We start from the raw sequence: 12,520 nt of genomic DNA on the forward strand, positions 1-12,520 counted from the left end.
CACGCAGAATAAGTTGTTGTTGTATTCCTTAACTAATCATTTACGCAACATTTACAATACATAACAGTTTATCTTTCAATACCGATAGCTGGTCATACCTGTGTCTGTTGATTTCAATCCCTTTAAACATTTCAAGGAGCACAATTTCAACATTACATAACCTCTAAGTGATGTAGCCTACCATTAGTGCTGTATTTAGGCTTAATGGTTTACATTGTTTACACTTTCACAATCAAACTTTTGATTGAAACTGTAAATTGGAGTGATGGTGAATTTGAAATTCACCAAAAGATGTTCAGCTAATTTGAAAAGATGATGCCAATGTTTGCCTTCCCTTTGTAACTATAAAAGCCTAACTGTAGCCAAAATTACATGTGTTGAGTCTGGAGGTGATACAACTTGTAGCAAACTGAAGTTTTGCAGTGACAAGAACTCAAACTGAGAAATAGTCTCAAGTTTTGAAGCAGTCACTGTGCCCCATATACCACACAGCTACAGTAAAATGCTGTCTATCAGTAACAGAACACACCAACAACACTGCACATATCCCTCGCACTCATACTGGTGGGAGGTAACTGTGTACATAACTTCATTCAAGGTGTAAAATGCCTTTTCCTACAACAGCACACTGTCAACTACAAGGTAAAGTTAGTGTGAAAAACATTAACACTAATCACTGTGTTCATCTGTAGTGATTTAGAACCCAATTTACCTTAACTTATCTCCATAAACACATCGTCTCAGAGCATGCTGGGAACTCCGCCCACCTACGCCCAACACGCTGTTGTTCTCACTTTGTTTGAGATTATATTAAATGGTATGACGAATTAACAGCAAGCAGATATAGTCGAATATGAACACAGCTTCTGAAACAGTGAGAGGGTGCAAACACATCACTATTGGTCTACATGGTCGACAATATGGTGGCACTATAAGTCTCATATTACATTAAACCTGTGTCCGAAATCACTCCCTATTTACTATATAGTGCAGCTGATGGTGACAACACAAAATGATGACAATTAGTTAGTGTCTAAAATATTGATTTGCTGCTCACTATTGAGTGAACTATTTAGTGTTTATTATATAAGGTGTAGTGATTGAGTGAATAAGGGAGTGATTTCAGACACAGCGTAAATTGTATGAAGAATTAACATCAGGCAAATACGACTGACTATGACTATAGCTGCTGGAAGAGTGAAAGGGTACAAACAGTTACAACCCTCTTACAAAGGCTTTGAAACCTTTATTGAGCAACTTTAAACTACACAGTGCGAGGATGATTCAGACAACATTTCTAAGCACTATATCGAGTGCAGCACTGTAGAGTCACAATCATTCATGAGTAGAACAGCTGTTTAGTCCATCACATTTCTATAAAACCGTGGAGTGATGTGCTTCGTTTTGTTCAGAAGAAGGAGGACTTTCCAGTCAGTTTAATGATACAAGTACAGTGAGCAGAAATATGTCAAAGCATGACAGTTGAATTAAAAAAATATCTGCGTTTTGCTGAATAGGGAAGTTCACATCACGCTTCTTTGAACTTGCATTTATGTGTTAATGTGAGCAGTGGCAGCTCTGCAAAAGGTCTCGACTTTGTTGGTATTTTTTGGGTCTTGTCCGGATATTAGAAATGTTACACCATTTATCCTCATTGTTTCAGCACATAACAGCATTTATTACGTCCTGTGAATTGCAAAATATATTTAACAAATGATATTATATAATACATATAATATATAATATATATCAAGATGATGTTTCAAGACTTTTTAAGGATCTGTTGGGACCCTGATTTTGATGGATGTGGCCTGGAAATTGACAGAAGCGGTCGCCTCGAAATTCTCTACGCAGGAAAAAACCCTGTGGGCTTGTGACAATCAGACATCAATCCTCAGAAAAGATTCAGGAGCTTCTAATGCTCTCTGTCTTCTTTTATCTGTTCAAATATGATGTCGTCTTTGAGTCCTTCAGGAACAGTCATCTCCTCTCTGCATCCCACGTCTGCATGTAAAGGAAAAGCAGAGGAGAAGTGAATGGTGGTGTTCTCATGATAAAAATTCCACTTTATCCATTCAAGCATGCCTCAACATTGAAACCCTCTTTGACAGGGTGGCAGGAACCTGAGGGATGCAGTATTCATAGCTTCTGTTTCCAGGAGCACGGATAAACCCGGGCTATACTTAGAAGCTCAATGTGTGATTTGAAATATGTGATTCCTCACAAATACGTCTTTGCCCCCCCTGTTGTCACCACTGAGGGAGGTGCACTTGGAGCATTTGCTTTCCGTGACAAAACTATCTCCCCTGCACACTCTGAAATGTGCTCAGCGCTGTTAGCCAGCTATTACTTGACTATTAGGTTGCTGCATTTGGGGAGAGATTTATTGGATTCAGAGAGTGCTTTACATGGCAGTTTCCACAGTCTTCCGTCATTTGATTTCTTTGCAGCAGACACAAGAAATGTTTCCTCCTTGTGATCAGTCTCGAATGAAATGTGCCTGTTAGCTTGGTTTTTACTTGTGTTGTTGTTTACTTCAGACTCAAAACCATCTAATTTTCACAGTGTGTAGGAAGTCTGCAGGGAAAGTGCTGCTCAGGTGCCACCTGAAAAAGGCTGCATATATTTAAAGTAATTTCTAAATAGAAAATAACTAAGCATTAACTGTAAAAAACATCAACATTTTAGTCATTACCCTCTTTTTGACTTTATGTGTCATTAGTGCCTCTTTGATTGTTCATGTTCCCACACATGACACCAGTGTATTGATCTGCACGATACATGTGTCACAGCATCATCTGTCTTGACTATCAATCAGTTCGATCAGTTGTATTCATTCTCACTTGGTTGGAGACTTGGCAAATGAAATGCCACATGTGGAGGAACTGGAGGATGTTCAACATCTACATTGTTGTCGTGCTAATGCAGTTTAGATTGATGAATCTATATTAGGATTTCCGTCTGAGTCATAGTTCACTACAAAGCAGACAAGCAGCAATTTGTAAGCAATATACAATGATAAGAATGCCCTTGGTGGATAATGTATTGTTTTTATATGAGCTGCATTTAAATGAACACAATGCATTGTTATAAAATAATAATTTTAATTACTTTAATTATTTTAACTTTATTGTTTGGGGAGATGCACATCAAGGGGAGAACAGGACACAGAGAGAGAGAGAGAGAGAGAGAGAGAGAGAGAGAGAGAGAGAGAGAGAGAGAGAGAGAGAGAGAGAGAGAGAGAGAGAGAGAGAGAGAGAGAGAGAGAGAGAGAGACAGAATGTGTAACCTAAATTATTACAATTATTCAAGGTGTTAAGGTAAGGAACAGCCATGCATTAATATACAGCACTAAAGGTAAATGTTGCTGATCTGGGAAATGAGGGAAATATTCACCAGCATCAGAAAAGGCTGCTTTACTTCTCTAGACAAACTGATGCAATCTGGAAGTATCCCAAACAATCACTTTACCAGTAAGCCTTCAATCTATTTCCAAATGTGTGTGCATTGTGCCCCAAAGCACACACAAATAAGATAATGATAACCTGGTCAGTTGATTTAGTGATAAAACAACAATGAGATTCAGCTTTCAAAAGGCAACATCACCCTCAACCTGTAACACCTGTCCCAATGTACAGGAACACACTGGTTTATATTAGACACGTGCACCAGTGATGCTGCAAATCAAACAGACTTTATTCCACTAAGGTAGACGTGTTAGTGATCAACTTATGTAAATCATGCATGCCATGTGGAGGATGTAGAGAAGAACAAAAACTCTGGCACAACTGTTGCTGGTTGACTTTACTCCAACATGAATCAGGAGATATTCAGCACCATGCGAGGGGTCTGATGACATGCCTGGTTAATTACAAATATTGGAGAGGACAAATTTCCATATTTCGTATGATGGGGCGGCGTGAACTCATGTGAGCCATCGCAATGATTATATGCCTGTTAGGTGCTATTTGAACTTGTCTGTAGTCTTGTTAAAAAGAGTAAACAACATTTTTGCTGAATCTTTCATTTGTGTACTTCTTGAGTCTGTCTCGTTTGGCACATTTAGGACATTCTGATTCAAGCACTTATGAACTACAGCGTCCAGCTCCTCAACATCGAAGCTCAAAGGAGGCTTTCTGTGTGTTGATGTTGTAAACTGTGCGACATGAAAAATTAGTTCAAGCTAAAGTGGGACACGCACAAAGTCTCAGCTAGTGCCTCTTGTTCATCGCTTCACTGCTCTTCATACACATTTCTTTTTTATCTTTCTCTCTTTAAAAACATTCAGTCTTGAATTAGAAATAAAGGAAACACCAGGACAAAGTCATATCTGTCCCCCACCATGACGGTCTTCCAGACATTAATTGCGCATATGTTGGCAGAGCCTTAAAGGGTTTGCCCATGAATAATTGACATTTTACATACATGCAGTTGGGAGAAGGCACGTTTTAAAACTACATAGAGTGGAAGTTGCCTCATGCAGTACAGAATCTTTATAAAGAGGCATTTAACTGCTGCAACACTGCATCCAACCCCTCAATTCTGGGATTAATTTCTATCTTTTGATGTATAGAGACCATAAGGTGTTTCCATCTGAGTATTTTTTATTTTTTTCGTTTTCATTCATCCTGTACTGAAACATTACCTTTTAAAAAAGTGAGACAAATTAAAAAATACATGAAAATCAGATTTTCAATAATAAAATTACCATATGATTATAGATATACAGTCTAAATACAAAAGAAATAGGCTTGCGAATCTTTAATCTCATTATTATGCCACTATGACCTCTTTTTAGAGTTTTGTCTGCATTTTTCTGCCTTTTCATTGTTATATGTACTCCACAGAAGTCTTGAATCATCTTCCCCGTTAGCCCAGGGCAGCAACACAGACTGTTTGTTAATGGAATCTGCATTTTGCATGAAGAAAGTGTTAATGAGCAACAGAGAATCGGCCTTAATATCACCGGCTCTGGTGGAGCGAGCTAATGGACAGTGTCCTGGAGAGGGGTAATAAGGTAATGGAGAAAAGAGGAATTAGCTTTGAGGTGGGTGTCTGATGTCCGTTATGGAGATGGGATAAATGAAGATAGCTGACTATAGAGTTACAGTGCATGTAATGAAGCTTTGCACACACTCCCCATAGCTTTCGATTTCGTTGTAGCACTTTTTATGCTCCCTACACTCTAGTTTTCGTCATCACTTCCTTAAATCAGATTCATCATAAAGGGAACAAATTAATGTGACTCTGATTCAGAGTATGATGAGTCTTCAGCGATCAGTGTAATATTTGCTACAACGGTTACTCTGTACTCATAAAAGAAAACTATGCTGCTTCTGAGATCATCCCATTGTCTGGCGAAACTAAAGCCGACCCACCAAACACACATACACAGCGGCTTTTATTGTAATATAAAACATCTGTGTAATTTACTACATGTAGTTGCATGTACAGTAAATACAAAAAAAGTCAATTACATGTACATAAACATGGTACCAAGACATTTTAAACCTGCTGTACAGTGCATACATTTTTCTTTCAACATACTTATGTGTAAAACTGTATTCTTCTGAAATCCCGTAGCCAGTGAGTCACTGCTTTTAGAGGATCTGCCACTACTCTCCTTGGCAGTGAGGAGAGGCTTTTCTTCCTGATGCCTTTATTGTCTAAAAACAATAGTCACAGTCATCTCTTTGACGTCAATAATAAGTAAGCTCCGGCTCCTTTTGTATTTTCAGCAGAAACTGACACAGAAACTGTCAGTGTCACAGAGAAATGATACCAAGGCAACCAAACATTACAATTCTGTCGTCTGACGGATTGCTGGACTTTTAAAATGAGACAAGCTTTCAACCAGCTGTGCATATATTCAGCACGACTTCTGCAGCGATTCCTAATTTCTTCAGCCCTCCTTTTTTTCTCCAAAGCAGGTGAACTTAAAAAGTACACTCTCAATGAGGAAAGTCCAATGTCCCAATAATAATTAATGTTTATTGCAGATATTAATGCAGGCAATATAAAGTAATGTTACCTGTACTGAATCCTCTGCTGTGATCATATTGGCCTTTTGGGCCTTAGTAGTTCCTCTGCTGAAGAATCAGAGGCAGAACAGCAGTTCCCTGTCGGATTTGGACATTGCTGTCAAGACGGCGCCGGCTACATCCTGACGAACCTATTAAGCAGGACGTATGTCATTGTGAGGCTTTGAAGAGAAGACAGGATGTAAAATTGAGGGGTGTGTCTTGCTGCATTTCCTCGGCGCTGTTCAGGGTTTTTGATGTTTAAAGAGAATAAATAAAACAGCAAAAGATGTCACCATCAAATTATAATAAAGGCATAATTTAAAGTGGAGCTCATTAAGGTGAAGCAAAGATTCGGACGGCATACTTTCAATATTTTCTGTACAGATTATTTGTATATCTGAAATTAAAGTAGTGCAACTAATTTATGTGGTTGGAGATATCAGCTGCAGCACCTGTTGGTTTCCTCACTCAGCTCACATCTTTACAAGCTTTTCTTGTATCATTCGTAATTGAAGTTCTTGTGTAATATGAGATGCTGTCTGGGCAACTGAAGGCAATCACTGTTTCATTATGTTGCTGCTTGTGTAAATGCCACATATAAAGATGGCCTTGATGCCACGAACAATGGCTAAAATGTATTTACATGATTGAGAACATCATTTAAATGTGGATGAGGGTTCGGAGTGGGAGGATGTGGTGTGGCTTTTAAAATCACTCTGATGTCTTTTTCTATACAGTCTGACATCAATCTCAAGCTAAGACTATAACCAGACTTGTTTTAAAGACTGAGACAAACACAGACCTTTTTATAGTAAGACAATAGCTAATTATTGCCTGGGTTGCCTCAGCAGCAGTCTGGCTTGGTGGGAGTCTGCTTGTCTTTCTGGCTTGGTGATGGCTGGCAAGTAGCCAACGGCTAAGATTCAACGCTGTTGGCAATCTTTGATCATTTGGCAGAAGAAAAGATTTATACTTTTCTGAACTGTTTCAGAGGCAGTTAAGTGTCCCCTGCATTTCAGCATTTAATCTTTTTTCAGCTTTCCAATACTTAAATAAATCCCCAAGGGCCACTCCCAAGAGGGCATTAAACTTTTTCATGCTTGTAACAAATTCAAGCAAATTGCTCTAAATTAAAATGACAGAACATAGTGTGTGTGTGTGTGTGTGTTCGTGTGTGTGGTGCTGCTGTGAAAAGCCTTTTTTCTATTATTCCTTCTTCTAATTGTTATGGAAACAATTACAAGACATATTTTAAATTATCCTAAAGAGTCAATCATGAAGTCATGTGGTAGCCATAAAATATAATGCAGTATTTATTTATTATTAAGTCTTGAATAGCCACAAAGAGACTATAAAATGACCCCAAATCACTGCTCACCCACACTTTTACCTGTGGCTCAAGTGGTAGAGCAGGTCGTCCACTAATTAGAAGGTCGGCGGTTGGATCCACAACTTGTCCAGTCTGCATGTCAAAGTGTCCCTGGGCAAGATACTGAACCCCAAATTGCTCCTGATGGTTACACCAGCACCTTGCGTGGTAGCTTTGTGTGACTGTGTGTGTGAATGTGTGAGAGAGCAGCAGAAACACTGTAAAAGCCCTTTGGATCTAAGTGCTACATAAGCAGTCATTTACCTTCCCTCACAAAAATGTTAACTGCAAAACATTTACTGAATATCTATGTGATGCTTGAACAGCTCTACTGTTGCAAATCTGAAATTATTTGCTCTGCAATGTAAACAAACTGATTTTAATAGTGATAGTTTCTAGTTTAGTTTAAGGTTTCCACTCTAAATTTTACAAGTACACAAATGCTGGCAATATTTGTCTTATAATTTATCAATATATTTTAGTAAATACTGTATCAAAAATGTATTTGATCTCAAGTCTTGGTTCATTTTAGTGAAGCTCTTAGTTGAGTAAAACCATCAGCTCCCTCAGACATCAGTGTAGCAGTGCACACAGCAGCAGGGGACTGTGGTCGAGTGCAGAGGTAGCTGGAGTTCCTCCTCGTTACAGTGAGGAGAGACGGTTGCTGTGTGGATTCTGCAATATTGCCTAACTCCTACTCTCTGCAGACAGCTGATGTTTATCTGCTCTGCCCATCTGGGCTTTGTGACTTAACATCTGGTAAAGCTGCCACTGTGCATGCAGTTTTTCACAGAGTGATGACAGTGAAGGGGCACTGCTGTCCACCCCATCCAAAGGGATCTCGAGAGGAAGGAAGGACTTCATTACTGGGACGTCAAGGCTTGTTCTCGAAACCTTCCTCAATTACAACAGTATTGTCCAGCACTCAAGACATTTATCTGGTTGTTTTGTTCAGCAGTGCACTGCAATTATCCCGATTGTGGCTTTATTAGTTTGTAATCACAATGATGAAGGATGGGCTGGTTTGAAATAAGAAGCACATTGCTTGCCTGCAGGTTTTCTCCTTAATTTTCAGGCGTAGATTATTATCTAATTCCAAATTCTCATACAACGTTATTGCCACAGCCCACAAAGAGAAATACAATTGTCAAATTAAAATGCTATTTTCAGGCCCCCAGAGAATCACTATGGTCCATACAACATGGAGTACTCTCTTTCTCCATGGTGCTTTTGTAAAAATGTCTCTTAATGGTGTTTAAAAAGCAGGTGCGCCTCTGTCATCATTACCAAGGCACCCTGTTGAGCATGGGCAGCAGTTTATCTTTCCACCTATTTGTCTGTTTTCAGCTTTTTGTTTAACCTTTTTATTTTTATTTTTTACAAAATATCAATGCCACACAGCCACCCTTTCCTTTTCCTTCTGTACTGGACTTTCCTCTAGAATGAGTCGTTTTGCAGTGACTAGTAGGCCTTCATCCATTATGGATACTGTGTTTTAGGGGGATGATCTATGAAGGATGATATAAATATCTCCTTTTGGGTCCCAGCAGAATAAGAGAGGCAGCACAAGAGAGGCCACTGTGTAGTGTTAGTGCAGGGCATCTTTATTATTTGATTTGATGTCCAAAGTAAAAAGAAAGCAAAGATGCACATGTGACTTGCACACGGCAAAGCTGTCTATAATTCATGAGTTGTGGCCAATCTTTTGACACCCCCACTTCAATCTCCACTTCAATGAGATATTTCTACAAATATGGACTCACCATTAGAGGAGAAAAATAGTATCATAAAAAAGAGCTTCTACAGCCAGCCACTTCACCTCCATCCCCATTAAAATAATTACAAAAATATCACCGCTCCACAGTGATGGCTTTGACAGCTGCTGCATTATGGCGCAACTTTCCGATCCTGAACGAGTTTTTGCCCTTTTTGTCCTCTGTTTCATGGTGCACCGCGGCAGGAGGCTGTATGTTAGCTTACAAAAGCAGCATGAAGTAAACCTGACAGATATGTGTGTGATGGTCAGAGAGAGTGAGCTGAAGGCCTCTCCCACTGTGCCCAGGTCCGCCATTCTATTAGTCTTGCACTGTGGAAGTAGCCAGCCTACTGTTGGGAGACCGTGCACACAGGCACATGCAGAGTACCACTGTTGATACAAGCGTTGAGAGACTACAACGTTCTGATTGTGCAAAGAGCCGGTGTGCTCATAACTGGAGGAAAATTGTTTCTTTTTCTTTGATTATCACACTCCTATGTTTTTAATTTAGTATTATATTTCTTAACCTTTTGGTAAAACACTCTGAAGAGGAATACATGAGCAGAGCACTGTGCGGTTATGAAGTCTGTGGAACTGTGCCAAGCGGCAGCAAATCAGTTATGCTCAAGGCACATAGAAATAATTCATTGCAGTGCTCTGAAAGCAGTTGAGACATGGGTGCAACACAGAACAGATTTCCTGTGCAGAGTGTTCGGTCCAAGTATAATTTCTGCTTAAATTTTAGGATCCAGAAACCAATTTGGGCCTGTGACTGTCCAATGCAAATGTGCTGTGCAGTTTTGAATATGATGTCATTTAAAATATGGAGGGTGTGACATCACTTTACATGCAGAGCAGGAACAGCTTGCTTTGCATCCACTGACTTATAGAGGACTTATGTGGGAGATTCCACAATAAACACAAAATCTCAACTGTGTGGGAGAGTGATACAAGACAACACCCCCGCATGAACAGATTGTATCTCACATTTTCTGGTATCCTAGAAGTTGCTCTTTCTGCTGTGTCTTCAGGATCTCACACACCTCTCTTCTCTTTTTGTAGGTGCTGCCTCGGAGCCCACTGGGTCATCTCATGACTTTCTGAGTGCTTGAAGGACCAAGAGGAGAGCTACTGTAAATGCCCCTGAGTGATTCTGGAGAAGCAGAGAAGAGAGGCAAACTTCCTGCCTTTGTTCTCTCCCATGCCTTCTGAGAACGCTCCTTTTAGACTCCGACTCAGCTCGCCCTGTACTGTTTAGTTACTGCATGTAGCCACCACTCTCAGGTGTAAGGAAAAGAGTGAAACACAAAGAAGAGAGAAGAAAGGGTAAGAGATAAAGAGAGCAAAGCTGCATAATTAGTATTACTGAGTTTGTGTCAAAGCTAGAAAGCATGAGAAGAGACTTCTGAAGACGACTGTGCTCAAAAATATTGCGGCTAACCTTCAGGACATTTGCATGTGTGTGTGTGGGTACATGTGTGTACTCCGCTTTCATTTTCAAAGGACTTTAATTTGTATTTGGATGCGGATTTAGCCTTTCATTATGACTCTGCGAGGAGGCTTTGAGAGAGCGTGGATTGGCTGCTGCTGCTGGGTGTTGCTGCTGGCTTGTTACTTCTTGATCGCTTTGGCAGCCAAACCCAAAATGCCAGGCCACACACACCTCAATTCAATACGCATTGATGGGGACATATCTCTGGGTGGGCTGTTTCCAGTGCATGCGAGAGGAAATGATGGCAAGGCCTGTGGGGAGCTGAAGAAGGAGAAAGGGATCCATAGGCTGGAGGCCATGTTATTCGCCCTGGATCGTATCAATAATGACAACGAGCTGCTGCCTAATATCACTCTGGGGGCACGCATCCTGGACACCTGCTCCCGGGACACTCATGCTCTGGAACAGTCGCTGACATTTGTTCAGGCGCTGATTGAGAAAGACTCAACTGATGTCAAGTGTCTCAGCGGAGGGCCGCCCATCATCACTAAGCCCGAGAGGGTGGTGGGAGTGATTGGTGCATCTGCCAGCTCCGTGTCAATCATGGTGGCCAACATCTTACGTCTCTTCAAGGTCAGTTTCTTCTTCAGCAACCACTTTCTTACTTCACTTTTTCTTCAGTATCTGTGTAATCATGATTGCAGAGTATTGATGTTTTCTTTTTTTTGTGGATCAGACTTTTAGTTGGAAACAATACAAGGCAGACGTTGAATTTTAGATGATTTTAACACACACACACACACGCACGCACGCACGCACACACACACACACACACACACACACACACACACACACACACTGACTCTCTTTTATTCAGTATTTCCCAGTCTATGTTATTGCTTATTGCCTTTCTTTCTTTTTTATTTTCCTCAGTAGCTTAAATCACAGCAGTTTGAGACATCTTTACCCACTGTCCACAAAACTAGGACTGATCATTACACCATAATTTTCTTCACCAATTACATTAATTTGCCAAGAGTCCTTAGTGTTCTTCATCTAATTAGCTAATTTGGGTAAACCATGCATGGCACTATGAGCACACTGCACTGCTACTGAATATAGTGTATAAAATGAGCTTCTGCTTTGCACTGGCTCAACAGATGCAAATGGAAGCAAAACATAAACAGTACATGACAGGACTTTTGTAATACCTGCTCAGTGCAGTCACACTAAACTACAGGCTACAGCCAAACTAATGAGCATAAGGGTCGTGTCAAAACAGCTTGTCTTTTTAATAATATCCCAATATTCATGCCAGACTAGGCAGCAGTAAGAAAGACAGTGGTTGTGTATGGTAACCCTAGCTTATGGTCTCTTCGGACTTTATTTACTAATATTCATGAATCCACTGACCATAAATTTGCTCGTATGTGCCAAGTCAATTAGTATCAATAGATTTAACCCTATAACGGCTGAATATAAAGTATATAATGGGCTTACTTTCCCTCTTTTTCATCCATTTAGCTTTTAGCAACAAGTGGAGGGCAGAGAACATGGTTAACGGTCCTATTTGTATCACTATTTCACACTTAAAAAATATGTAAATATATGTCAATGAGAACAACCTTATTGTGAATTCGATGTGTTAAAACTGCACAGATGATCACAAAGAGCAGAAGGGGATTGAACGGAGGTACCTGTTAAACCTCCTACATGGGCTGTGTGGCAGCAAAGTTAAAATACATTTCTGTCATCTAGAACTTTCTCTGTGATTACTTATTTTAAATGTCAGTATCACAGCCGTTGTCATTAAACTGTATTTATATTGATTCTGTCTGACCAAGAAGACAAAGAAGAAAAGATTCAGCAGAATGTCTGTTGTTCTCTGGGTCAGTGGGGGATGTAGCCACACCAGGCCATCAGTGTCCACCAGTCCACGA

The 12,520-nt window shown here is 40.1% G+C and overlaps 1 protein-coding gene across 1 annotated transcript in view; it reads left to right on the top strand.

Moving 5' to 3' along the window:
- Positions 1-10,778: 10,778 nt before the first annotated feature.
- Positions 10,779-12,520, top strand: part of grm4 (glutamate receptor, metabotropic 4) — a 135,248-nt gene continuing 133,506 nt past the window's right edge. Inside the window, exon 1 of the mRNA XM_062427961.1 lies at positions 10,779-11,213. Within this exon, the coding sequence (XP_062283945.1) occupies positions 10,794-11,213 (420 nt within the window). The 5' untranslated portion in view covers positions 10,779-10,793. The remainder of the gene's footprint in view (positions 11,214-12,520) is intronic.

The sequence above is a fragment of the Scomber scombrus genome, chromosome 10, assembly GCF_963691925.1.
Source record: "Scomber scombrus chromosome 10, fScoSco1.1, whole genome shotgun sequence".
In the NCBI taxonomy this organism is placed as follows: domain Eukaryota; kingdom Metazoa; phylum Chordata; class Actinopteri; order Scombriformes; family Scombridae; genus Scomber; species Scomber scombrus.